Source organism: Bactrocera dorsalis, chromosome 5 (genome assembly GCF_023373825.1).
Source record: "Bactrocera dorsalis isolate Fly_Bdor chromosome 5, ASM2337382v1, whole genome shotgun sequence".
Classification (NCBI taxonomy): domain Eukaryota; kingdom Metazoa; phylum Arthropoda; class Insecta; order Diptera; family Tephritidae; genus Bactrocera; species Bactrocera dorsalis.
Genome location: NC_064307.1, coordinates 46865726 through 46891876, shown reverse-complemented (window position 1 = coordinate 46891876; position 26151 = coordinate 46865726). Strand labels below are relative to the sequence as shown.

At 37.4% G+C, this 26151-nt stretch overlaps 6 protein-coding genes and 1 pseudogene across 9 annotated transcripts in view; 4 read left to right on the top strand and 3 right to left on the bottom strand.

The window, feature by feature from the left end:
- Window positions 1–7639: 7639 nt before the first annotated feature.
- LOC125778885 (uncharacterized) lies at window positions 7640–8276 on the top strand (annotated as a pseudogene).
- A 1657-nt stretch (window positions 8277–9933) lies between these two features.
- On the bottom strand, window positions 9934–11508 carry LOC105224274 (vacuolar protein-sorting-associated protein 36). The gene is made up of 3 exons (XM_011202310.4): window positions 11280–11508; window positions 10497–11222; window positions 9934–10399 (listed from the first exon to the last, which is right to left on the bottom strand). Exons 1-3 carry the CDS (start codon window positions 11373–11375, stop codon window positions 10019–10021), a joined length of 1203 nt encoding a protein of 400 aa, XP_011200612.1. The 5' UTR covers window positions 11376–11508; the 3' UTR covers window positions 9934–10018.
- A 268-nt stretch (window positions 11509–11776) lies between these two features.
- On the top strand, window positions 11777–13664 carry LOC105224272 (metaxin-2). 2 transcript variants are annotated; one of them, XM_011202309.4, is made up of 2 exons: window positions 11777–11926; window positions 12019–13664. In XM_011202309.4, exon 2 carries the CDS (start codon window positions 12058–12060, stop codon window positions 12817–12819), a length of 762 nt encoding a protein of 253 aa, XP_011200611.1. In that variant the 5' UTR covers window positions 11777–11926; window positions 12019–12057; the 3' UTR covers window positions 12820–13664. The 2 variants fall into 2 exon arrangements, with proteins under 2 accessions (XP_011200611.1, XP_011200610.1); XM_011202308.4 differs by lacking the exon at window positions 11777–11926 and having other exon boundaries at window positions 11933–12809; window positions 13308–13664.
- Window positions 13665–13668: 4 nt separating this feature from the next.
- Window positions 13669–16905, bottom strand: LOC105224271 (26S proteasome non-ATPase regulatory subunit 2). The gene is made up of 3 exons (XM_011202307.4): window positions 15666–16905; window positions 14677–15513; window positions 13669–14612 (listed from the first exon to the last, which is right to left on the bottom strand). The coding sequence occupies exons 1-3, from the start codon at window positions 16734–16736 to the stop codon at window positions 13785–13787; spliced, it is 2736 nt and encodes a 911-aa protein (XP_011200609.2). The 5' UTR covers window positions 16737–16905; the 3' UTR covers window positions 13669–13784.
- Window positions 16906–17364: 459 nt separating this feature from the next.
- Window positions 17365–18564, top strand: LOC105224269 (exosome complex component MTR3). The gene is made up of 4 exons (XM_011202303.3): window positions 17365–17619; window positions 17679–17796; window positions 17851–18167; window positions 18230–18564. The coding sequence occupies exons 1-4, from the start codon at window positions 17475–17477 to the stop codon at window positions 18529–18531; spliced, it is 882 nt and encodes a 293-aa protein (XP_011200605.2). The 5' UTR covers window positions 17365–17474; the 3' UTR covers window positions 18532–18564.
- Window positions 18545–20958, bottom strand: LOC105224270 (U4/U6 small nuclear ribonucleoprotein Prp3). 3 transcript variants are annotated; one of them, XM_011202305.3, is made up of 3 exons: window positions 20811–20958; window positions 19544–20744; window positions 18545–19401 (listed from the first exon to the last, which is right to left on the bottom strand). In XM_011202305.3, the coding sequence occupies exons 2-3, from the start codon at window positions 20463–20465 to the stop codon at window positions 18650–18652; spliced, it is 1674 nt and encodes a 557-aa protein (XP_011200607.1). In that variant the 5' UTR covers window positions 20466–20744; window positions 20811–20958; the 3' UTR covers window positions 18545–18649. The 3 variants fall into 3 exon arrangements, with proteins under 3 accessions (XP_011200607.1, XP_049314430.1, XP_011200606.1); XM_049458473.1 differs by having other exon boundaries at window positions 19544–20741; window positions 20811–20932; XM_011202304.4 differs by having other exon boundaries at window positions 19544–20935.
- A 352-nt stretch (window positions 20959–21310) lies between these two features.
- The window catches only part of LOC105224268 (chromodomain-helicase-DNA-binding protein Mi-2 homolog), a 36915-nt gene continuing 32074 nt past the window's right edge, over window positions 21311–26151 (top strand). Inside the window, exon 1 of the mRNA XM_011202302.4 lies at window positions 21311–21465. Within this exon, the coding sequence (XP_011200604.2) occupies window positions 21429–21465 (37 nt within the window). The 5' untranslated portion in view covers window positions 21311–21428. The remainder of the gene's footprint in view (window positions 21466–26151) is intronic.

The window sequence follows — 26151 nt, the reverse complement described above, 5'->3', positions numbered from 1 at the left end:
CGACGTTCGCCAACGGATATGTTCTCAGTGAATTCTGTGAAGTCGACCCAGTTAGCTTTAATAAAGTTCCCGAAGGTACGGTTGTCCACAGAAACGAAATCGGTAAGTTTCTCGATTGAGATAGTTATGGGCAGATTATTCAGGAAGGTTGTCATCGAGGTCATCTAATGGTAGGCCTCGTAGCATGCTGGACATATAATTGGTACTGTATGAAGGTGATTTTTGGTTGAGGCCATCTGGGTGTTTTAACGGTAAGTGCAGTTTTTGGGCTGTGCACATTGCGAAAACCATGCTGGGGGTCTGCTAGACTCAGATGGTGAATAAATGTCGGGAGTAGCAAGTCCTCAAGTGACTTCACTACCGGGGGGGAAGGGGAGTAATGGTTCGATAAGACTCCCCTATGTTGGCGGGTTTCCCAGGTTTCAGTAGTGAAACCAGTCTTCAGATTTTCCACACATCGGTTAAGGAGCTTACTCCCGTCGAGCTAGGTGCTTTAGCATCATCATGTTTACTTCATCTGGGTCAAAGGATTTAGAGAATTTGCTTTGTTGATGACACTCCAAACCTTCTCATGGAAGGAGGTGCGCAATCTTTTGGTCTTTTGTGCAGCCGTTTGGTTTTGTCTGTCGAGGGGTACAATGTGAATTGGCGGTTTGTGCACTTCTTCGGGTCCGAAGAGGCCTGGCAATTGAATTAAATTTCAGTTCGATCATCATATCCTTCGGGTTAGACAAAGCCTTGACAATAGTCCAAAGCTAACTCATTCCGATGGAGAGATTACAAGACTTCAGATGCTCTATCCATTTTGTCCGCCATATTGAGATTCCTAATTCGCTGATCCTCATGGCGTAAGGAGTCGCGCTCTTTCAGCCGGTATAAAGCGAATGGTAGCAGCTGCGATCACCTTGTGAAAATGACGTTCGCCAAGGTTTAAGTCCGTAAGAATGCGGTAAATTCTGTGAAGCCGACAAAGTTAACTGCTATATGTATGTATATATTAAGTAGATATCGCCTGATCGAACAGCTGTACCCTGACATTCAAGGGTAGTATTCCTGCGATCGAGGTGGCCATTGATGAGAAGTTATTATTCGGTGTTGTGCAGTATGAAGGCTAGGCCTCCACCATTATCACGCTCACGATCCTTACGTAAAACGTTAAAACCTGCACAACTCAAAAGATCTGACGGCTATTTACCTTGGTTTCTTAGACTGCAGCTATCGATACGTGTTCCCGTCTCATGAATTCAACTATATCCTCGTAATTACGCTGAAGTTCATGCTGGCGACGCCACTGTAAGGTATTGCGAGGTCAGGCTCCTGCAGCACAGAGCAACGTCCACTCATGTGTGGTCCGCAAACCGGAACACGTCGGAAAATGACAACATCCCGTACAAAAATTGCTCTTGACTTGAGGAGGTTTGGAGTGTCAAGGCTAAACCATCCAAATCCGTTGGTCAAGACGGAATAACCATGTTGATGATAAAACATCTAGGCTCGACGGGAGTAAACAATATGACCAATGTTTTCTACATGTCGCTAACCACTCTTCAAATACTTGATTTGTGAGAAGTCCGAATAATGGCCTCACAACTGAAACGTGGAAAACCCGCCAATAAAGGGAAATCTTATCATCGGATAACTCCACTTTCCACCGTAGTGCAGATTCACTCCCCACCTGCGTCCATTAACTTAACTTCTGTAAAGTACACAGCGCCACCAAATCACTTAGCGTCATAAGCTTCCAAATAATTCATGGCCTAAATCAAAAACCATCCTGTCAGAGGACGACCCTCGGTACGTTCAACTTGCCAAAAGCCCTAACACAGTCAACTATCCAACACCTGAGCGGTCAGCAATCATCCGTACTACTTGAGGTCAAAACTCTAAATTAAAAAGAATTAAACAGGCTGATGTTCTCTTCTCGTTACTGTTTAACTTCTATAATTCAAAACTTCCTCAACCACCAGAGGAAATTTTTATCACTTCCTCACAAACAATCACCAATAACATGGAGTAAATTCAGCCAGATGTTCGAAAATCCTAATAAAACTTATATAGCAGCTAGGTCAAGTTTTCGCCCAATTTTATCCATTATAGGCTCAAAGATGCACTGTTGTGAGTAAAACACGCTCTCTCATTTTCTTTGCATTTAGCAAAAAACAAAAATCAATGAATCATTACTTTTGATCAAAAGTATAAAACTTACAAATATTAATTATTCATGATTTTTATTTTTTGCTCAAAATAAAACACATTTTCAGATCACAGATGCATTGCATGTCATTTTAGGTCAAATCTCAAGGACATCAAGGATTATGGTATTGCCACTTTCCGCACCTTCGAAGAGTAGAAAAATTTAATATCAAACGTAATTATTGTTGGATTGGAGGATAGAGTCATATGTAAAAGTTCAAGCAAGTGAGGAAAATTCTCTGATCGCTATTCTCTTGGGAGTGGCCAGAAACGATTCTTTTACATATGGCTCAAGCAGCTCACAACTTCCGGTCCTAGACCAAGTCTCCTCAGGGTAGCCTTAGAACATCCGTTTGAAGGTGAACTAAAGTAAGAAGGCAAAACATCCCCTCCACACTGTTGTGTGCTGAGTTTGGGACCCGGCGCGTACAACACGCTCCCAATGAAAAAGTTTAAACAGCGTAAGTATGAAGAGCTTGACAATCTGGCCGTCAGGGGTAGTGCTTGAAAATTCTACGAAAAGATGCGGCGACTAACAGAAGATTTCAAGACCGGAGCATACTCTTGTAGAACCCCAGAGCTTACTAAAATTATGGAGGGAACACTTCTCCAACATACTGAATGGCAGTGAAAATATAACGCCAGGAGAAGGCGAACCCGATTCCCCAATCGATGACGATGGAGCAGACCAATGGTTTCGGTTGCAGCTGTACGTGAAGAGTTTGAAATGCCGTCCCATAGTTTCCTTATACCGAGTTGTTAACGAGTGCTCTCAGAGAGCAGGAGTGCAAGCCGAGTAGAAAATCGTTCGGCTCTCTGTTGTAATGCAGCTTCTCGACGTCGAACCTTCCTTGTGTTTGTTGGCGTGCGTTTTTTGCTGCACAGAGGCGGGTGCGAATCTTGGCTGCAACAAGATAGTGGTCCGAGTCCGATGTTAGGACCTCGGAGCGCACGCACATCTAAAACACTGGGGACACTGGAGACTCCGGCTCGAAATCAGCGATATGTTGAAGAACCTCACTTTGATGCGGATTGTGGCTAGACGTTCATCCACCGGAGTAAATGATAGTACCCGGCGACGGAGTCTCTTTCCCACCACGAATTCCACACCAAACTTACGCTCCTTTATATGGCCACTGTAGTAAATGCCACAACATACCTTCTCGTCTCTGGCCTTAAAGTCGCCAAGCACGATTTTGACATCGTGGAGGGGGCAGCTCTTATATGTGTGCTAACCAGCTGGGCAGCGGCACCTTCCCAATAAAAGGCATCTTTGGTGCATGCCAATTCGTCCTTCTCTTCCGTCGGGGCGTGGGCGTTTCGTTTGGTCGTCATTAAAAGGGGGGTCACTTATCCGAGGCTTGTTGCTCCTTTTCATTGGTATGATTTTTTACGTGGCGGGTCCCAAACCCAGCGCACAACCCTGCGGAGGGGATGTTTCGCCTTCTCACTTTAACTCGCCTTCAGACGGATGTTCTTAGGCTACCCAGAGGATACTTGGTCAAAGACCGGAAGTCGTGAGCTGCTTGAGCCATATGTAAAAGAATCGTTTCTAGCCACTTCCAAGTTAATGGCGATTAGAGAACTTTCCTCACTTGCGTGGACTTCTACACATGACCCCATCCTCTGAATAGCAATTACCCGCCTGAAGAACAACAAAGCGACGGGGACCGATGGATTGCCGACCGAGCTATTCAAACGTTGAACAACACTAAAAGCTCCGTCAGAATCGGAAAGGGCCTCTCTGAGCCGATCGATATCAAACGAGGTTTCAGACAAGGCGACTCCCTTTCATGTGACCTTTTCAACCTATTTCTGGAGAAAATAATTCGAGCTGCAGAATTAAACAGAGAAGGTACCTCTTTATATATATAAATCTTCTGACCGTGTGTTTGCCTTGGAATTTCTCCTAAACGGATGGACCGATTTTGATGAAATTTTGTGTGTACGTTCAAGGAGATTCGGGAATGGTTTATATTTACAATTTGGTCCACTGGAAAATGTTTTTTAAATTATTTTTTCATTTTTAATCAATTTTTAAATTTGGAATGTTTGACCTATAGATGGCGCTACCATCGCAGTATCCAATATTCAAACCTTAAATTGGCGTAAACGTGTATTAAACAAAACGATGCAAAAGTAAAAGGCGACATCTGTGGATCAGGTTTTTATCACATCGCTTAATGTTAGTTACTACACTTATAACTAGAGAACGCCTGGACCGATTTCGGTGATTACCACCAATTCGGATAGGTCTCCGCCCAAACAAGGAGAATACTTTTTTTTTTAGGATAATTCCAAAAAGTATCTTTTTTCCATAAACATTTTTTTTCAATTTTTGTTTGTTTTGTTTTTCAATATTTTGATTTGTAAATTATTTGAATAGTTCAATTTCGGTCGCTTGCTTTTTTATTCCGGCTATTCAAAAGAAAAATTATTCAGTGAAAACTTTACGTGCATTTCACACAAAGAGGTCAATTGCAGATTGAAATTTGTTACGAAGCCACGAAGAGGTCGCCCTAATATCGGTCCATCAAAGTATGGCAGCCAAAGGCAAGGCAAGGCAAGAAGTACTCCCAGGATGCGGTGACATACGTGCGGAATTATGGATCGCGGTCAATAAGCAAGCGATCGTCACGATGTCACAGCACGACTTTTCAAACAACAGTTACGATGTTTCATGGAGTTTATCTTGGAGTAGGGTAGGTATATGTGGTACTGTTAGATGCTAAATGTACTCTGTTGAGTGGCAAAAGAGAGGTTTGTCGCACGTACATATTCTTCTTTGGATGATGGATGGTTGTCACACCAGATCAAATTGATGAACTCATTTCTGCGGAAATTAATGATGCAGAGAAAGATCCAGTATTATATGAAGTGATGAAAACCAATATGGTTCATGGACCTTGCGGACACCACAATCACACTTCGGTTTGTATGCCTGACAATAAATGCGCGAAACATTATCCATGTGCTTTTCTGAAACACAAGCTGGAAATGATGGATATCCACTCTATCGGCGTAAATATCAAAGTTGACAACACATGGGTCGTACCATATTCGCCACTATTGTCTAATTCACATTCAAAAGTCATGTGAATGTTGCGTATTGTAGTTTGGTGTAATCGATAAAATGCGTTTGTAAATACGTCACCATAGGAAGCAACATGGCGGTTATTGGTTTTAAACAACACGGTCGATACGTGAACTGAAATAAAGTGCTTTGTAGGACATTTCTTTTGAAATTCATAAACGTTTTCCGACTGTTGTGCGTCTCGAAGTTAATTTGGGGAATGACCAAAGAGTCTATTTCAACCCGGAGAATAAAGTACAGTCAACAGAAACACCACCAGCAACAAAATTAACATTAGCGAGTTTTTTCTCAACTCCGTCAGTGATCCGTTTGCGAGAACATTGCTCTATTCGAAATACGTTGATATTATACATGGGATGCATCATCGAAGAAATTGTTACGCAGAAAGCAGGGTCATCCAGTAGATGGACATCCAGGTGTGTTCTCAACTAATGCATTAGAATGAACTTACACAATCCACCCGAAAAACGAATGCCACTGAAGTTCACACACATTTCGCGATGATCAGCCTTCAAATCCGCGTTATGGGATACGACCAAAAATTATATTGCCGAAGACATTTTACATTGCATACGCTAAGAATTGGAAACGGGTCAATACTGATTGATACTTCCCATGGACTGATATCAATCCCATATGCCGTTTATCAATTCACGAAAGATGGACTCATCACGAATGTTTATACGAACATTGGCCAAACTGTCGTAAGTACGATTCCTTGAGTGTACGAGCAATCTTAGCTGCCACAAATACCTATGTTGTTGACTTAAACTGGAAAATTCAAAGTCAAATTCCAGGAGACTTGCAATCATACAAATCGATCGATCGTCTGACAATGAAGACGACACCGTGAATTACCAGTGGAATTTGTAAATTCTTTGGAGAGGCCTGGTATGCCACCGCATCATCGCAATCTGATTGTGATGCACCTATCTAATATAAGGGACAGAATGCTGGATTCTACGGATTTCTTTTGAGTTCTAACGATTTGCCATTTCGGTTCAAAAGTATTCCGTTTCCAGTGAAAATTGAATTTAAAATGACGATCAACAGAATAGTCGCATAGTGGGTGGCATACATTTGGAAATGCTATGTTTTTCACACGGCCAGATATACGTGGCGTGTTCAAGAGTTGGAAAACCATCTTCTCTGTACATTTACGCACCGGAACAGAAACCGAAAAATTTTGTTTATCAAGCTGCGTTACATTGAATAAAAATGTAGACAAATAGCAAATAAATGATTATCAATAAAATATGAATTTTTGTCTTTTCATTTCAAAACACATAATTTCGCGCAGGACAACGGCTGCGGGGTCAGCTAGTATTCTATAAGAATGTACAGTTGCTGGCGTACGCCGATGATATTGATATCATTGGCCTCAACATCCGCGCTGAAATATCTCCTGTCAACAAACAAACAGTCATCGCACTCGCGACTTGAAACCCGTGTCACAGTTGACAGTAATAACTTTGGAGTTGTAGATAAATTCGTCTATCTTGGAACCAGCATCAACACCAACAACAACGTCCGCCTCGACATCTAACGCAGGATATCTCTTGCCAACAGGTGCTACTTCGGACTGAGTAGGCAATTGAGAAGTAAAGTCCTCTCTCGACGAACAAAAACAAAACTCTATAAGTCACTTATAATTCCCGTCCAGCTATATGGTGCAGAGGCTTGGACGATGACAACAACTGATGAGTCGACGTTACGAGTTTTCTGGAGAAAAGTTCTGCGAAATACTTATGGTCCTTTGCGCGTTGGCCATGGCGAATATCGCATTCGATGGAACGATGAGCTGTACGAGATATGTATATGACGACATTGACATATCGCTCATTTGCTGCAAGCCCGGCATAAGTCAAAAAAATCGATTTGCCAGAAAACGCGTTCAAAGTTTTCAACTGACTCCAACCTTACACGGAAAGCAGGAAATATATTCTCTTCTCAAGCGGAGCATATAAGAAGTATTCATATGAATTTTTCACTCAACATGAAGTATGATATAACGAACAATTCTGCAGCATTAACTCAAAAATCACGTTTTTTGATTTATGCCGGTCTTGCAGCAAATGAGCGATATGTAGTTCAACTAATTAAAAGACAGCGATTCCCATGATAGCCGGTTCTACGCACCGAAATTGACTCGGACTTCATCCGACCAAGGGCTGTTTTTTCGACGATCTAACCCCATTTGGATCGGTGAGTACTAATTTGTGTTTGTCATCATTGGAGCAATGCCTTGCAGCAGGGTTGCTCCGTTTCCTCCCGACTCGTGCTGGCATTGAGTCCAACCCGGGCCCGGAGGAATTTTTCTACTGCGTATGCACCAAAAGTGTAATACATGCAATGGATGGAGCCATCTTAAGACCTGCTCAGTCCTTAAGACTCACAGGGAGTGGACCACGTTACGTGGCACCATGTTGCCTGCGCAATCTGCGACACAAGCCTCTATGGATGGAGCTGGCGGAACAGATTGACGATTCGACATTCTGCACAATGAATGACGAACCTCCCACCAGAGGTATGGGCACCAGTAATAGCTCGCCTGCTATAACCATTGCTAGTGCTGGTCTGATAAATAGCATAATCTGGCGAGCTATGCTAACTCTCGCATCAGACCATCTGCCCATAATTATCTCGATCGAGAAGCCTCCTGATTTCGTTTCTGTGGACAACCGTACCTTCATTAACTTTAACAAAGCTAATTGGGTCGGCTTCACAGAATTTACTGAGAGCACCTTCAACGCTCTAGCTATTCCTACGGACGAATGCGTTGGCGAACGTCAATTCCGCAAGGTGATCGCAGCAGCTACCGCTCGCTTCGTCCCGACTCGAACAATTGCGAAAATCCGCCCCAATTTCCCAGCCTAAGCAGCCGTTTTAGCTAACGAGCGCAACACCTTACGACATGCCGATCCCGGGCATCCCCGAATAAGGGATCTCAATTTTTGATATTCGGCGTATGGTAAACCACCTTAAGCGGACGAAATGGATAGAGCACCTAAAGTCCTGCAACCTCTCCACCGATGTGAGTAAGCTTGAGCTACTGTCAAAGCTTTGTCTAATCCGAAGAGACATGACGACGGAGTTGAAGTTCAATTCAATGGTCATGCCTCTTCGGACCCAAAGAAGTGCGCGAGCTATTTTAGCCGGCAGCTTACACTGCACCCTTCGGTAGACAAAGTTAAGAGATGTGTTAACCGACGGCTGTGGAAAATGCCAAACGACTGCGCGCCGCTTACTTTCACCGATGAGGAGATTCAGAATGTCACCAATAAAGCAAAATCCTCCAAATCCATTGGCCCTGATGGAATTAACATGCTAATGCTCAACCTGTGACTGACCATTCTTCTTCAAATGCCCGATGTGTGGAAAATCGGAAGAGTAGTCCTACTATTGAAACCCGGGAAACCTGCCACCAAAGAGGAATCTTATCGCCCGATAACTCTTCTCTCCCCAGTAGTGAAGACACTTGAGGCCTTACTACTCCCGACTTTGAGCCTAGCCAGCTACCAGCATGGATTCCGAAAAGTGCACAACACCACCACAGCACTTAGCGTCATAGTTCGTGACCTCAACCAGAAACTACCCTTTGAGAGAACGATCCTCGTAGCGTTGGACTTGTCAAAAGCTTTTGACACAGTCAACCACACAACGCTACTGCAGGACATTGAAAAAACCACGCTTCCTCCAAGGCTAAAGAGGTGGTAAGTGGGTTTTACGCCAGTAAAGAAGAAGAAGGTATAGTAATATTCAGTAATAGAGGACTTTATAATAAAACGGAAAACGAAAATAACAGTGTTTTTGCCTTGCTTAAGAAAAAAGTGCTGTATATACATAAATGAAAAAAAGGAAAAATAAATACTGTTGAATAATGTATTTATGTAAATATAATTTAGTACTGATATAAAATACATATGTACATATGTATATAGCATATACCATATACTGCAACAAATTTTCTTTTTGTCAATTAACCCTCCATTACTAACCTTAGGGTCGAATCGACCCAGACACGCAAACTTTTTAAATTAACAAAAAATAAAGAATATTTTTTAACGCAAGATATATGTGTAATCTAAATTTGTACATATTTAAACGTTTATAAACAATAAGAATAAGAATCATGTAAAATATTATGCATAAAAAATTGTTTTAAAAAATACCCTGGGTCGATTAGATTACATAATTGAAAAATTTTTACATTAGTCATTCCAATTTTTCTTTTTAACATTTTACTTTTATATTTCAGGTTTCAATTGCACTTTATTTGAAGTCAATATCTTTAAAACTTATCATTTTATGCGGAATCTAGCTGGATAACTTTTTTTTCACTTTTTTAGCTATGTTGCAATGAATACAAACTTAATTTCAATTTAAATATATAAATTAATTTTTTAACACATCATTTTATTAATTTAACAATAAAATACTACAATATACTAAAACACGTATACGTTTTAGCAATTTATAAGTTTAAACGATTTTAAAAGATAATACAAATGAGGGTCGATAAGACCCATGGTTAGTAACCATGCGACATGATTTGAGGTTAGTAATGCAGGGTTAAAACAAATGTAGAATATGTATTAAAGTAAATTTTAATAAAAAAATTATTGAATGAATGAATCAAAAATAAGAAAGCTTTGAAAGTTTATTTACTTTTATGATTTTACGCACAAATTAATTATTCAATACACATTATTCTACAAATAGAATCATCTTTTAACTATCTCGGTGTAATAGCAAATTCGGATAGAAGCGTAAGCCTTCTATTGATTCGTCGCGGCACACTTTACCTAGGCGTTCAGCAGCAAGTAGACGCTCTTTTGCTAACAACAATGAAATACCTAGTTCTTTAGCCAATTCCTCGACAGCTAATGATTTTGACATTTTCACCTTTTCCAGTGTATCAGCTGCTACTAGTTCATCATCTTGCGATTCTAATTGCAATACCATTGCCCCACTGGGAAATTTTCTTAGCTTTATCGGACCATTCAGTTGCTGACAGGCGTGTAGCAAATCCTCCGCAGAAAGTAGTTCAAGGCCTCGTGCGCGATTTACACGACAATACACATCGGCCAGCGACATCATGCCACCTTGTTCCTGAAAAGCATTACAAATTCATAAAATATTGTTCCGGTTTATAATTTACATTTAGGCAATTAACAAATGTTTGTTTGCTCGACTAAACAACTCTCACCTCGATAGGATCCAAAAGCAGTTCACATATTTGTTGCGCCAAGCTACGAAAATAATCCGAATTGCTACTGAAATTCTCTCGCGTCACTGGGTCTTCAATACCCAAGCTCAACAGATAAGATTTAAAACGCACTGTTTCATCGTCAGATATTTCTCCTTTTTGTTCGCGTATTTTTGTACTTATCACCTTTGATATGGCTACCATATCTTTTGCCATTGCCATTAGTACATTAAGATCCTGAAAAGCCAAAGCTATATTGTCATCTGTTTCTTTCGCTTTAGCTTCAATGGAACGCTCAATACCACCAATGCCAGTACGCATTTTCAAACGTAATTGTGCTGGATTGTCACCACCATGTGAATTTTGTGAATTACTTGCCACTGATAATGGTTTCGGTATTACTAACACTTCCCATATTCTAGCTTCGATTGTTTGACGTAAAGCACTTCCGAATTCTTGTGTCAATCCATTTTTTCCCGATAGTTTGATATGACTATGCGGACTGTGATCAATTGGGCCAGGTGCCTTATCTGGTGGGGGCTCCCGCAAATATAATATATAACGAGTTTTGCGTCCAAAAAAGTATGAACTGGCTGTTTCTTCACTGAGCGATATCACATGACGTAGGGAAAGGCAGAGTGTTGTAGCAGCACGAGCAATTTCACCTGGACGGCCCCAAAATAGACGATGGGTAGTGAGAACAACCTCCCCTTCTTCATATTCCGTCTAAAAAGCATACAAGAATAGCTTAATGTTTTACGGCTGAGTGTAAAACATACTTACTTTGTGATCCCCATCATAAATTTTAACATTTCTGTCACGACTCACAAAGATTTCATCATCATGCAATCGTGCTTCTACATATTCAAAGCGATTCATCTTCGCTTTACGAATTAAGAGTTTCGAGAATACAATATATTTACTAAAAATACAACTAAAATATTAACAAAATTTAAGCTGTAAATAACGTCATTTATGTTTTGCCATCAGCTGATGTTTGGTCTTACTAAGGTGTCTATAGACAATGCTGTGCGTTGCATGTTAAGCAATTTATATAACTTCAAACAAAATTTTACATGAAATAAGATAATTTTGGTAAATTTCAGCAGAGCGGCTTTTCTGAAAAAATGGTAAAAAAATTCTTTTTTTTTAAGTAGAATTTAAATAAAAATTGGAAGATATTTGCCGTCAAAATTGGTCCATCCGCTCTGCTGAACAATTACTGCTTTTAGTTGTGTCAGACTAAACCCAAATGAATAATTTACTATTTTATTCCAACGTGTGCCATTTCCTATTCAGTAAAAATTACTGCATAATTAGTTAACGAAATAAGTGCGCACTACAACACTACTAACTAAGCAGCTGTTTGTGACATTTGTACTTGTTGTGTTTTAGAAGAAATCTATCCCATCTCGGAATTTATCAGTTGTGTAAGCAATTTATAAAATCACAACGAATTTCTTATATTCAAAAATTACTTATATATATATGTTTGATTTGAAATAAAACATTTAATATGCAGTCCTCACAGTACCTAAGTCAACTGAACGCTTTCGAAAAGATGAGCGATGAACCGTGGCCGGAGGATGCAGTACTTTATCAGCCATATGAAGCAGAGCAGATACTTCTGCCGGAACACGCTAGTTGCTTAGCTGTTAAAGCGTATCTCAAAATGTGCCAGCTACCTTTTGAAGTTCGCTCATGTGCAAATGCTGAATACATGTCGCCAGGCGGGCGTATGACAAAGCTGCCATTTATTCGTGCCGGAGCATTCATAGTAGCTGAATTTGAACCCATCGTCAATTTTATTGAGCATAAAGGCTCGGCTATCGGGCAGTGGTTAGATGATGACAACAAGGCTGATATGCGTACCTATGTATCATTGGCTGAGAACATATTCACTATGGCCGAACTATATATCAGCTTCGTCAATAAAACTGTGTATGAGAAAGTGACAGCTCCACGGAATGGCTGTGTTTTTCCATGGCCACTTAATCTAATACAAAATTACTCTAAACGACGAAATACACTGCGTTTGCTGAAAGTATATCAATGGAACGATATGACAATTGAAGATGTTATTGAAAAGGTGGAAAAATGTTGCGAGACATTAACATTGAAACTCGAAGAGTCGCCCGATACACCGTTCTTTTATTCGGACCAGCCATGTGAATTGGACGCTATTGCTTTTGGACATCTTTTTGCCATTATAACAACGGATTTGCCAAATATGGCACTTGCACAGACAGTGCGAAAATTTAAACGTTTGGTAGAGTTTTGCCAATTTATCGATGGAAAATATTTCCAAATGAGGTCTCTATAAACTGTTTGTGTGTTATTAGTTATTATGTGCTTGCACTTTACGCAGATTTTTAGGTGCTAATTTTTATGTTACTAATTTTCACGCGAGTCAATTTTTGTTTAAATTACTCTATTTGTTACTCGTGTCGTATATCTTAAAGACATATTTTTAAATGAAAATAATCGTCCACATTAAACCGTTTGCACTTAACTATTTTTTATTTCCCATAGTAAATATAGCTTTTGCAAATTAGCCGAATACACTAATAAATTATATTTTGTTGAACCGTGTATATGCTACATATAGCATGTATGTACATGTTCATTGAAATTTTTAGTCAATTAATACTAATTTTGAGGCTAAAAAAAAATTGATTTAATTTGCTAAAAAGTTTAAGTAAAAATATTATGCACATATATTTTGTTCTAAGTTTTAGGAATATATTTATATATTTTTATATATGGTATATACTTGATTTTCGAAACTAATTTTATTGTATTAATTTTCAGTAAATGAATCTGAATTGCTAAGCCGATCCAAGATGTGAGCAATCCCACTAATTCATATTTACCACTATACAATTTCTATAACATAATACTGAGATTATGTATGTACATAATTAAGTTTCCTAAGACATTTGATGACAAAAACCATTTGAAAACAATGTAATTGGTATTTCATTTTGCAGGAATACAAACTGTAACGTAGTATAACTGAAAACATTAAACTTCTGTCGAAAATAATGTTTGCAAAGAAATATTAATAAATTTGATTATACGCAAATCAGGTTAGGTCATAATCACTCAAGATGTACACTAACAAATAATAAATAATGTGGCAATACAAATAGTACAATGAAATTATAATGAATTGGTTTTCATCATATATAATGATTTAATTTTAATTTATTATCGTTTACATTTTAATTATATGAAATTACCAGCATAAATAATTAGTAGTTGCAATATCAAAATGTTTATATTACGTTACTTCACGAAGTTGGGATTTTTCTTCAATATAACAAAACCTTCCATAACTGGAGTAAGAGAAATGTACTCATCTGTGGCCAATTCAGCACGTTCACCCATCGCAAGCAGTACAGGTGTTGTATGAGTTTGGAAACCGGTTATGGTTTTAGGTTTACCAGCTTGACCAACCACATCGATGGCAATACCAACACGCACTGGCACTTGTAGTTGATTCAGTTCTTCATCAAAAGTGATTAACATACGTGCCTGCATGGCTGGCACCAAAGTATAGAGCAAGTAATGTGAGCGTCCCAGAATTAGAGTTTTAACATCCAGCAGAGAAACTAAAGTAGCCATTAGGCCAGCTACTGCCATTGGATTCATTAGCTGGCGATCGCTATGGTATGGGCTAAGTGTCAATGTTCCTTTACCTAAATGTGTTAGACTCTGTGCAATGCGAACCATGAACAAATTACTCGGATCTTTCGAATGATACTGTGCCAATTGACGTAGCATAGATGCTAAGCGAGCATTGTTAGTGCCAGCACCTATAAGACCCATAGCAAAAATGGCATTATGTGCAACTTCGGCATCACTATCATGCGAGAATTTGCTTAATGTATCTAATATATTCAGCTTAGGGTTAGAAGCAGAGATTAAGCCCAAAGCTAGTGGCACTGCACGTCGAATGCATGGCTCGCAATATCGAAGTAAATTTCCAAATGAACGAAAAGCCATCTCAGCTCCAATGTCTTCACCCATAGCAATTAAAGCTATACCTAAAACGGCTATAGCTTGCGTTGCGGACAGATCTTTCTCCTTTTCTTTCTCTTTTTCGGCCTTATCCTAACAAAAAGTATACATTTTTATTAGTATTATTTCCATAACATGGATTAGCAGTACAATTTACCTTTTCCTTATTTTTATCCTTTTTTCCCTTTTCATCCGCAGAATCAGCGTTTGAAGACTCATAATGATCAGAGCAAATATGCAACAACTGTTGTATTTTTAGCACATTTCCAGTACCAGCATAGGCACATATATCGACCATAGTTGTGGCCATTGAACGATATGGTTCATCCAGTACTTCCAGGGTTAACATAACAGCTTCAGTTGCTTTTTGACGTCCCAAGTACAATAGACCTAAGCCTAACCATAAGAAACGCGAATAAGTATCCTTGAGATCAGACTTTGAGAGCCCCATAATGGTTTGAAGTAAAATTTCTGTTATTTCGGCGTTGCAGGAACCCACTGATATTAAACCCAACGATAATGCGGCTATTCCCATAATTTCCACATTGGCCGCATTTTTACCATTAGCAGCAAACACTGTTTTCAACGTATCAATGACAATGGCACGATTAGAGCCTGCATATGCTATTCCTAAACCCAAAATGGCACCAATACGCATTGAAGTATTCTGATTATCAATATAATCGGCGAGTAGTGCATGGGCAGGGTCAACCTCATTACGTATTCCACAATTAACAATACCACAAGCTAGTAATGCACCCGATTTTATATAATCGTCGGTAGAATAAAGATATTTATCAATCATAGTTAAGCCACCATCAACATCCCATAATAAAATGAGACCAAGGGATGCAGTTGCTGAAAGCATGCCATGTTCTTTATTTTTGTACAACCACTTATTGCCATCTTCAGAGAGCAGTTTGTCCACACCAAAACCAGCATTTACAAAACCATTTACAAAGCTGGCGGCCAAATTCTGCTTCGCAGAATCAACCTAAAATTATTTTGTATAATTATTAATTTCTTATTGAAAAGATTTAAAGTAAACATTTCGTGAATTGATAGTTTATATATAAATGTAATTTAAAATTGGAATTAAATTTACCATTATTAAGAACTACTATTTTAAGAAAAAAAAATAATTACCTGTATTGAGGCAAATCGAGTGCGCGCATTATCTAAATGCGATTTATAAATGTCCTCTGGGGTCTTGGCTTCCATTATATCAAGTTCTCGTGCCAAATTCAAAAAATGTTTATTCAAGTTCGTGTTAGACATAATTTCCATCAAATCATCATAATCCGGCACAGATTCATCCAATTCTAGACAAACTTGCTGACGTGCTAGCATGAAAGCAAGTTGCTTTTGCACAGCAGCATCTTTAGGTTCCTTGAATATTTCTGCAATTTTATCCATATCATTTAGCATCAATGCTAAACGCAATGCTTGTGTATGTTGATTAAATTTACGAGCCAACTGCAGTGCTGTTTCCAAAATTATGGTATTATCAGGTTCGGGTACATATGGGTAGCAAGATTGTAAATATAAGCAGAAGCGTGGATAAGCTGATTCGTCAACATAATCTTGCAATAAATGCAAATGATCTATCTCAATTAATAAATCGCAAGCATCTGCCTCAGCATTGTGTTCCATATTGTATGGGATAATTTGTTTCACCAACTCGATTAGCTGTGCTTGAAATTCCCCTGAGGTATCTAAATAATGCGATGCAATTTCGCCAGACAAATGGCGAACATATTCATGTCCCCAGTCACCAATTTTCTGAGAACGGTCGCAAAGAAAACGGTAAGCCAAACAATCCTTACCACTGCCCATTGTCATTGAGAGTACCGATATGATGTCAGCGCACAATTGCCGAGTTTGCTGGTCAGGCATTTGCTTATAAATTGTTTTCATTGTCTCATAATGTGGTCGCATAAACTTCAATGGTTTCGGTACTGAAGTCATAGATGTAGTAGAAGCGCGAATTAGTTTTGCCAACATTTCCAATGCGGGCAAATACAATGCCTTATCTGGTTCTTGTAGACGATTAACTAGCATCTCTAATTCGTCTTGAAGTTGTTGATCTTCATCTGAAAGCTCCTGCTCCTTACCTTCATCTTTAGCATCTTTAGTTGTTTCTTTTTCCGGTGTCTCCTTCACTTGGTCTTTCTTCACCTCAGTAGCAGTTTTTTCATCTTTCTTGGGAGCAACCATTTTGCGAAAATTAATTACACTATTAAAATTATTCGAATATACTTTTAACTTTTAATAATACTTTTTTCAACTCAGACGAAATTTTAGTTCTGCAATGTTCACCAAGAATTACAGTGCGTTTTTTATACGTCAAACCACTGGTATTGCGTTGCCAACAATTGACGAACTCTTAATATTTGACAATATGTGCCAAGGATTACAAAAAATTATCAGATGTTTAATCGACTCGAATAGCAAATGCAAATAATACTCTGTTATGGCCAATTCACATATAACTTTCCTTGCTTTGTGTGACAGTTCATTGTTTTTTTTTTAATAAAAATGGTGACCGTTTCTTGGATTAGCGTAAAAAGATGAGAGTCAATATTTTACTTGGTTCAGCTTTGCGTCGAAAACTTTTTATGTGAATATGCTCATATAATAGCGTACCTCGACATTTTCTGCTAAAGCTAATGTCTAACGCAAAGCGTGATTTTAGTAAATAAATTTTACCTTATTTGATACCATTGACATAATGATTGTTGTTATTATTTCTATAACATACTTTATTCATGAATTTTTTAATTCACAATTTTCAAAATAATACACAGAAATAAAAAAGAATTGCTGTGGCAACGTATAGTATTTAACACGTTAATAGATGTCACTTGTTTGTACATTTTCAAATTAGCTTTGTTTATACTTGCTAAGTGAAAACTTTTTATTTATACAACTAATAATTTCTTAATATAAATCACTATGCCACCTCCATCTGCTAGTCGAAAGTTTATGTATCCTGAGCAATCAGTTCCATATTCGGTATATATTAAACAAGAACACCCTGATGAATTATTTGCCAAACTTGAGAAACCGGGCAAATTGCAATTGGAGGAGAGACCAACATGTCGGTTTAGTAAATATATATATTCTTTCAATAAACCAACAATTTTGATCCTATTATAGTCTTAAAAGTTGGTGCACTTGCAACAGTCAAAGGTTCCGCATACATGGAATATGGCAAAACGAAGGTAATGACATCGATTGAACCTCCACGTGAGTTGAACAAGCAGACAAAGAAAATGTGAGTACAAGTTAAATAATTTTTAATTATCGAATACTTACTCTACTCTTTCAGTGGAACTTTGGGTTTAGTTACGTGCACATTAAAGTATGCCCCATTTGCCGTAAAAGATCCAGCATGTATACCGAGAAAGGAAACTTCTATGGCGTTGGCCTTAAAAAAAGCTTTGGAACCTGTTATTTGTCGGCACGAATTTCCATATTTTCAACTTGAAATAAAAGTATTAATAATAGATGATGACGGGTGCGCACTTAGTACAGCAATTAATTGTTGTGGTGCAGCTTTGGTAGATGCTGGCATTGCTACATATGACTTAATAACAGCATCGACGGTGTGCAAATATAAAGATGTGGAATTCGTAAATCCAAACGGTATAGAAATACGACTTACATTTTTCTATTCTATATTCAATTTGAGTTTTTTTTTTATTTAGCTGTTATCGAACAATTGGTTTCAACGATAACCAATTCTGAAAGCGATGAAGAACATGGCATCGTTGTTACCGCTAGTTTGGCCGCAGTTGACCAAATAACTGAATGTTTTCAAAAGGGATATTTTAAGCCGGAAACGCTCCAACAACTAACTGATCATACTTTAGCTATCAATGAACGAATATTGGATACGGTACGTTATGTGTTATTTAACAAGGTCAAAACACTATTGGAAAAAGAAAAAGAGGCAAGAGAAGTAATTGAAACTATCAATGCTATTACTGAGAGTACAGTTGCGGAGTAAATAAAATATAAAATTGCTTTACGAATTAGAAAATGTTTATTTTTGGAAAACTACAATATATCAACATTTATATAGTGAAATTTCGTCCTACATGTTAGACACAACTTTAAAGTATATTTTAAGAATCTGAAGATGCTTCCAACACCGCGCCAGAATACGCCAAATCCCAGTAATGTTCAACTTGATGTTTCTGAAAGAATTCGCGCGCCATTTTCTCCATAGGAAACACCTTAAATTTAATTTCTCCAAAATGTCTTCGTTGACTAGTACCCTCCCACACCAGAACGCATGAGTTGGGTATTTCATGACCATCAGGACCTTTTACCAAATCCTCTTCCCATTTTATACGATGTTGCATTAGTCGTCGATATTTTTTCTGTTGTTTCGGTCCGCCTTCTACAACTACTACGCAACAATCGCGAAAAAGAACCACAGTACCAGTCATATGCAGCTGTTTGGCATTGGTTTCCACTTTGAATTTTTTACTTGCGTTGTCTTGCAAATCGCGAATGCGATAAACACTAACGTTGACCCCACACGAAGTATCTTCTTTGATTTTTCGAACTTTCTTTTCACTTTTCTGTTCTGCTGTCAACTTTCGGGCATTGTTGGCATCCTCATGTGCCTTTTGTCTCTTAGCCATTTGTTCTCGTACATGAGCTTCAATTTTTGTTGGGTCTTGCACAGCCTCTGTACCCAACACACGCATTAAATTAGAAATTCGTAACTTTGGTTCAGGTGGTGCAACAAGCCCTAAACGAATTTTTTCTTGTTCTTCTTTCCACGCTTCACGACGATTTTGGCGGCGAAGCTTTTTTCGCTCTTTCTTTGTGAGAAATACAGGTAAATAAACTGGTTTTAATGGTTCGTCTGAGGAATTAAAAATATATTAGTGTTAGAACTGCTGAGCAATTATTAAATACATATTACAAAAGGTTATTAAAAGTCTGAACTCGAGATGAAATTAAAAACTTAATACAGAAAAAACCTGTGAATTTAATGGAAAACTTACTTGGCGGTTTCATTTGGGTTGGATGCTCAATGAGATTTGTAATTGCTGACTGTCGAATACTGATCTTCCCTTTATCATCCAACGTATTCAAGTCTTGAGTTAAAATTACAGAATCCCACCACTCCATGGCTGGCACATCGTCAGGTGTGTCTTGTTTAGGTGCAATGAGTGCCAACTTTGTGGCAGAACTTATACCGGTTTTGCGTGCAATTTGGGAAATTTCATTTTGTAGCTTTTCCAACTGTGCCTTCATCCGCATTCTTTCAGCCAATTGCTGAAATTTTCCTGGTTCATGGAAGCGCAACGAACGCTTAGTACGTACAGTGGGTTTTTGGGCAATACGGTCGTCGAAAAATTTCAAAGATTCCTCTTGCTGTGAATGACGATCTGTATGTACTTGATTTTTGTTAAATACCTCACGTTTTTTCGCACGAATATTGGCCTTCAAGGTTGGCGTTAGTGTTGGGATGTTGACAGCTCTACCACTTTTGTCGATCGTTCGACCGTCTTCATCCAAAATTAATGGTTTCGGTCGATCTTGAACTTGTGGGGGTTGAATTAAATTAGACAACTTTGCACGAATTTGAGCCTGTAATTCCGCTATCTTTTTTGCTTTTTCCGAATCTTCCGGAGCCGTTTTCTTCGCAAGTGCTTGAGTAGCTAGAGCAACTGGTAATCCTATCTGCGGAACAGAAGCTAAAATGGGATCTTTTGCTTTTAAATTATTAAGAGCCCGTTTTCTTTCTTCTATTTCTCGTTGAGCATTTACCATCATGAGTTTAATTTGTGTCGAATTCAGGCCAGTTGTGGACGCTGCAGGCGTAGTTGCAGCAACAGCATTTATATTCGCTGCAGCCACGGATGCTGCTGCCAACGGTGTTAATATAGAAGATGCGCTAACAGGATTGCTTTTCTCCTTCATATCGAAACGAGATTTTTTTGGCACATCAGCGCCAGTTTCATCACTAGCATTACGTTTTTTACTCTTACGTCGATAGTCGTCCAATTTATCCTGCAATTTGTCAGCTAGCCTTGAGCTTTGTTTAGCATCCAAGATCTTTTCCAATTTTTCCGCAATACGTCGACGATCATATCCATTGTGTAAACAATGTTCGATTGTAGTTATGATGCGGTCTTCTTCACCACCAACAGCAACTCCCTTTGCCAAAGTAGAGATATCCGTATGCAATTCATCGATCTCCTTACGCGTATAATAGGACATAATTCGCAATTAATTTGGTCTGAAATATGTTTAAATACTATTTACCAAATTCGCATATAGGTTTGTCTGGATAAACAGTGATTTTATGCAACCAATTTCGTGAAAACGTTGAAAATCGTATCCAAAACTTTCATGTCTCTGGTAAATTTGATGACATTTGCAAAACTGCCATATTTTTAATATAAAAAATATGTAGAGATAAAGTTTCTGCTTGCTTAATTATAAGCTGTCTACACAAGTGATAATGTTTCTGCTATAATTGTTTTCTTAAATAATATATAGCTTCTAGAAGGGAAAATATTGCTTAAATTCCAAAATTACTTGGGGTAAATTTTTTGTAAGCACATTCATAACGTAAAGCAAAGTTTTTAAAAAAGTTTAGAAACTTCCGGAATGATACTTTTACTTGCAAAAAATTTATTGATTGAAATGCCTGCATAGTTTAATGATAATATTTGATTATTTTATAGAATCGGCAACTCTATAAAATACAGTCCTGATTTTGGTACATTGTTCGAGCACATTGGCAACGTTGGCAAGATGGTTTGTTAAAGCGGCTTCGTGAGTGAATTCTGACGTGCGTCAATTTTTAGTGCTGAATTTTTATAAATTTATCTAATTTTTTGTGATTTAATCATCCGGAATTCGTGAATATTAGTGAAAATGGCATCTGAAGACGACAATGATGATACTTTTCAAGGTGAGTAATGTTTTGAAATACTTGTTTTTGTGCAAAGAAAGTAGTGAAAAAAGTTTTGTGGTCATTCTTGGCGACGTCGACGTCTACGCGTTCGAGGGCGCAACGAAAACCATAGGCCATGGCGCTGAAATCGGCAGTAGTCGCAGCAGCAATTTTCTGTTTCTTATAGTCTGTAGTTTCGTTGTTAATACATGTGTCCTCTGGTCATGTGTGACTAAATTGCGCCAATTTTTCTCAAGTAGTTAATACAATAGAATAGATTTGTATGCAATAAGTTTTCGAATATGTTGCTGTCAAAAAAGCAATATAAAATGTTTGACTTTACGTTGCATTTGGCTGATTTGATTGCATTTTTGTCCTACGTTTTCGCCATTTTCATAAAATAAAGTCACATACATCTTTCTCTTTCAGTCTAATGTATATTTAATATTATTTATCCATATTTTGAGTGTATTAAATTCAAAGTAAGTTTAGTGTGCTCACTTTATTGAAAAATGCATTTGAAAAAGCAATGAAACCTCTCTGAATTGTAACATGAGGGGATCAAAACAGAAGAAAGCATTAGGGTGAATTTAAAGAAAACATTGAAGGCAAAGTTTATGGTGTTTTTAATGTATTTATTGCTAAAGTTTTCTGGTACATATTTTATAAATGTTACCTTTCTTAAAATACAATAATATTTGTATTTTCTTTATCAAGGTCCACTTAATGTCGGAAGTGCTTTAATTATTCATTTTTATGCGACATTGCGTTGAAATAACTAAACAAATGTCGGATATTGGTTTAATATCAGTTAATTTGTTGATTCCGGTTAAATTTTAAGAATATTCGTTTAAATACAAATTGGTTGTATTATTTTCCTCTGCCCATTAATTGAAATTAAATTAAGTGTGGACAGATGAAATAAATACAACCATATTTATTATTAAACTTGGGGTTATACGTCAGAAGGATAATCCTTTTAAATTGTCCGTGATATTTTTTAGGGCACGATTCCGATTACTTTGGCGGAGGGGTAAAGTGCCGAATTTCCGTATAAATGGGGGCACGATTACGGTTTTTCCGGCGCCGCGATTTGATGGTACGGATGGATAGAGGAGGTCCTCAGGATTAAAAAATGTATACACATATACCGTCCTCAGACGCATAGTTTCCGAGATATTTCACTTTAAAGTTCCACAATTTTACATGCAATTTAGTCCTATTTTGTTTTGTTTTGTTTTTCTTCACATGTCATTACAAGTACCAGTGTTGCCACATATTATGTTTTAAAAAAACTATGAAAAATTTTTCTTTTTAACATTTATAAAGAAAATGATACAAACGGTTTTTGTATATTATGTTAATTGATAAATAAAGATAAAAAATAACATTCCTTTGTGTCGAACTACTTTCTGCACTGGCGGCCTTCGGCCGCGCTTCAAAAAAATAACCCTCATCGATCGAACACCGGGGTATTCATAGTTCTTTTGTGTCGAACTACTTTCTGCACTGGCGGCCTTCGGCCGCGCTTCAAAAAAAATAACCCTCATCGATCGAACACCGGGGTATTCATAGTTCTTTTGTGTCGAACTACTTTCTGCACTGGCGGCCTTCGGCCGCGCTTCAAAAAAATAACCCTCATCGATCGAACACCGGGGTATTCATAGTTCTTTTGTGTCGAACTACTTTCTGCACTGGCGGCCTTCGGCCGCGCTTCAAAAAAATAACCCTCATCGATCGAACACCGGGGTATTCATAGTTCCTTTGTGTCGAACTACTTTCTGCACTGGCGGCCTTCGGCCGCGCTTCAAAAAAATAACCCTCATCGATCGAACACCGGGGTATTCATAGTTCCTTTGTGTCGAACTACTTTCTGCACTGGCGGCCTTCGGCCGCGCTTCAAAAAAAATAACCCTCATCGATCGAACACCTATTTTAATCAAAAAGAGAGAAAAACTGAAAAACTTTCCATTCTATAATACGTTTTTTTCTATTTAATATATAATATACACATTTTTGATTATATTTTCAGGACACAAAGTATGGCAACACTGCTATTTGTCATAAATGTAAACACGCAAATCACTTGAAACTTTGAATGTGCAAAATAATTTTTAAAGAATATTTATTTTCTTAAAAAATATACAATTAGTGTAAATTTTTGATAAATACGAATGTGTACAGTGTAATTAAATATATATTAATTAAAAAATATGTGAAAAGTGGGTTAAACATAGTGAAATAACGAGCATTGTTTTTACAAATTTTTGAACTTTAAAGTGAAATATCTCGGAAACTATGCGTCTGAGGACGGTATATGTGTGTACATTTTTTAATGCTGAGGACCTCCTCTATCCATCCGTACCATCAAATCGCGGCGCCGGAAAAATCGTAATATTGCCTAAATGGGTATGTGCGGATAGGGGAGCTTCTCAAGAGGAGGAATATCCAAAAATAATATTAAAATAACTTATATTTTTCAAAATATTCACTATTAAAGATTCAAAAATTTGTAGTAAAAACACATGGTATTTCTCTCTTCACTAATTTTATTTACATTTTTCTCTTGGTATATTTAAATATACACTTTAAACATTGAAATAAGTTCACATTTCACTATTATTTTGTAATATTTTACCTAAATTTATTAATTTAAAAATCACTTATCACTCTCATCGTTGCAAAGGTTAGATTGTTTACAATAATGAGGAAAACGAACGTTGCCATATCTGGAACAACAAATTTGTAGGATTCTTAACGATATTTCTTTGTTTTTTTGCGTGATTCTTTTTTCTATATTAATTATAATAAAAAATACTTTTTAATATTTTTCAACTTATAATATTGAGTTGTGAAAACTTTTATGTTAAATAAAGACAAATAAGTAAAAATCTTTGATAATATTGTAAAATATATATCATATCGGGGTGACTGAAGTACTTTCGCGTAGTACTTCTTTCTGGGCTAAAAAAAAATAATCCTGGTCGAGCGAATACCCGGGGTGACCGAAGTACTTTCGTGTAATACTCCTTTCTGCGTTGACGGCCTTTGGCCGCGCTCTAAAAAAATAACCGGGTTAACTGCAGTAATTTCGTATGATACTCCTTTCTGCATTGGCGGCCTTCGGCCTACAAAAAGTGAAAAATGTGGATGTATTTAAATGTTTGTTTAGTTTAATTAATTTGAAGTAAAAAACGTGCGAAAAGTGTGTTTAATGTGGGGAAATAGCATGTTGAAACGTTGGAATTTTTGGGAATCAGGAGGACTTCCTCTTTCCAACGGTACCTTCAGATCGCGGCACCAAAGAAATCGGAATTGTGCTTTTTTTAGCAATACTGCATATTTTTGAAAGACCAGCATATGAAGAAATATATTGTTTAAAAAAAGTTGATGTATTATTGCTAAATTCGGTTTTTCACACTAAAAATAGTTATTATCTTTTAGTAGATTTCTTCGTGGCTAGATATTGCCATCCCTCGAGGTCATCAAACAAAAGCTGTGGAAATATGACTATATAGAAAGAGGTGTAGATGAATTTGAGGTGCTATTGTATGCAAGACACAAGTCTGAATAATGAATAGTACATGTCTACCCTCGTTACTCAAGATAACTCGAATTTATAATAAAATTCATAAAAGTGGCAATAAATTAAAATATTTATTGTGTACATAATTTAAAATGTACATCCATCCTCTTAACAAACCTTTACGAGAATCTTTTTAATAAAACTATTTTAATTTTGTTCGGTTATCGATACTTATTTGACACATATAATTTAGTAAGAGAGGTTCAGTCCTGCTGCATTATTCGGTATTCCTTTGATAAGAATTTATTTCATCTGTTAACTTGGTAATTATTTAAAGCCACTTGATGTGATATCTCCTCCCTAATACATTTTTTTAATTCGTATTACATCAGTACCGTTCCCAATAATGAACATTCCTTCATAAGGAGATATTCGGAAATTGAAACAATTTCGTTTCGTTCTCCTAGTGATAAGAGATATCTTGAAATGGTAAACAATTGTGAGAGTCGTTATGGAAAGCTATTCTCCGTCTATAAAATGATTGTTGTGTCAAAACGGTTGGAATGGAAATACAAATGTATTCTCATATATTATACAAGGTAGTTGTCAATCTGAATAGTTGAAGAAACAGTTGGGTGATGGCTAAAATCATTATTTCAAAATATAATATACATATGTAGGAATCGACATATTAGCATACATTGAAAGCTTTACTTCTATTTTTCAACTTGACTAACTGTGTATGCTCAATTAAAGGTTATTTATTATTTGAAGGTCTTATTTATTGACGGCATTTTTTTTTTTTTTTGTTTTTAATATATGGGACCACAAAAACTCTGATGTTTCTCTGTTAATTTGAGAACATACCTACCTATATGAATCACAACACTACCGAATTTTTTCCGTTGTCTCTTTGATTGACAATTTAACATGCTGTTGCATGCCATATCTATATACCTGTTACCTTTTCGTATTAAGTTGAGCCGGAGATCATTTCAAATATGCTAGTGTTGGCTCTTTTACACTCTTAAATATTCAAAGCGAAATTTACACGAAGTCTTAACATGCGCAGCTACTCGTTTGCATAGAAATATAGCCGTACACTCAACGTTGTTCCAAAATTCCAATTATTCCGGCTTTTATGTGTCATTTGTCAGATTAATAAGTGCAAGTATTCA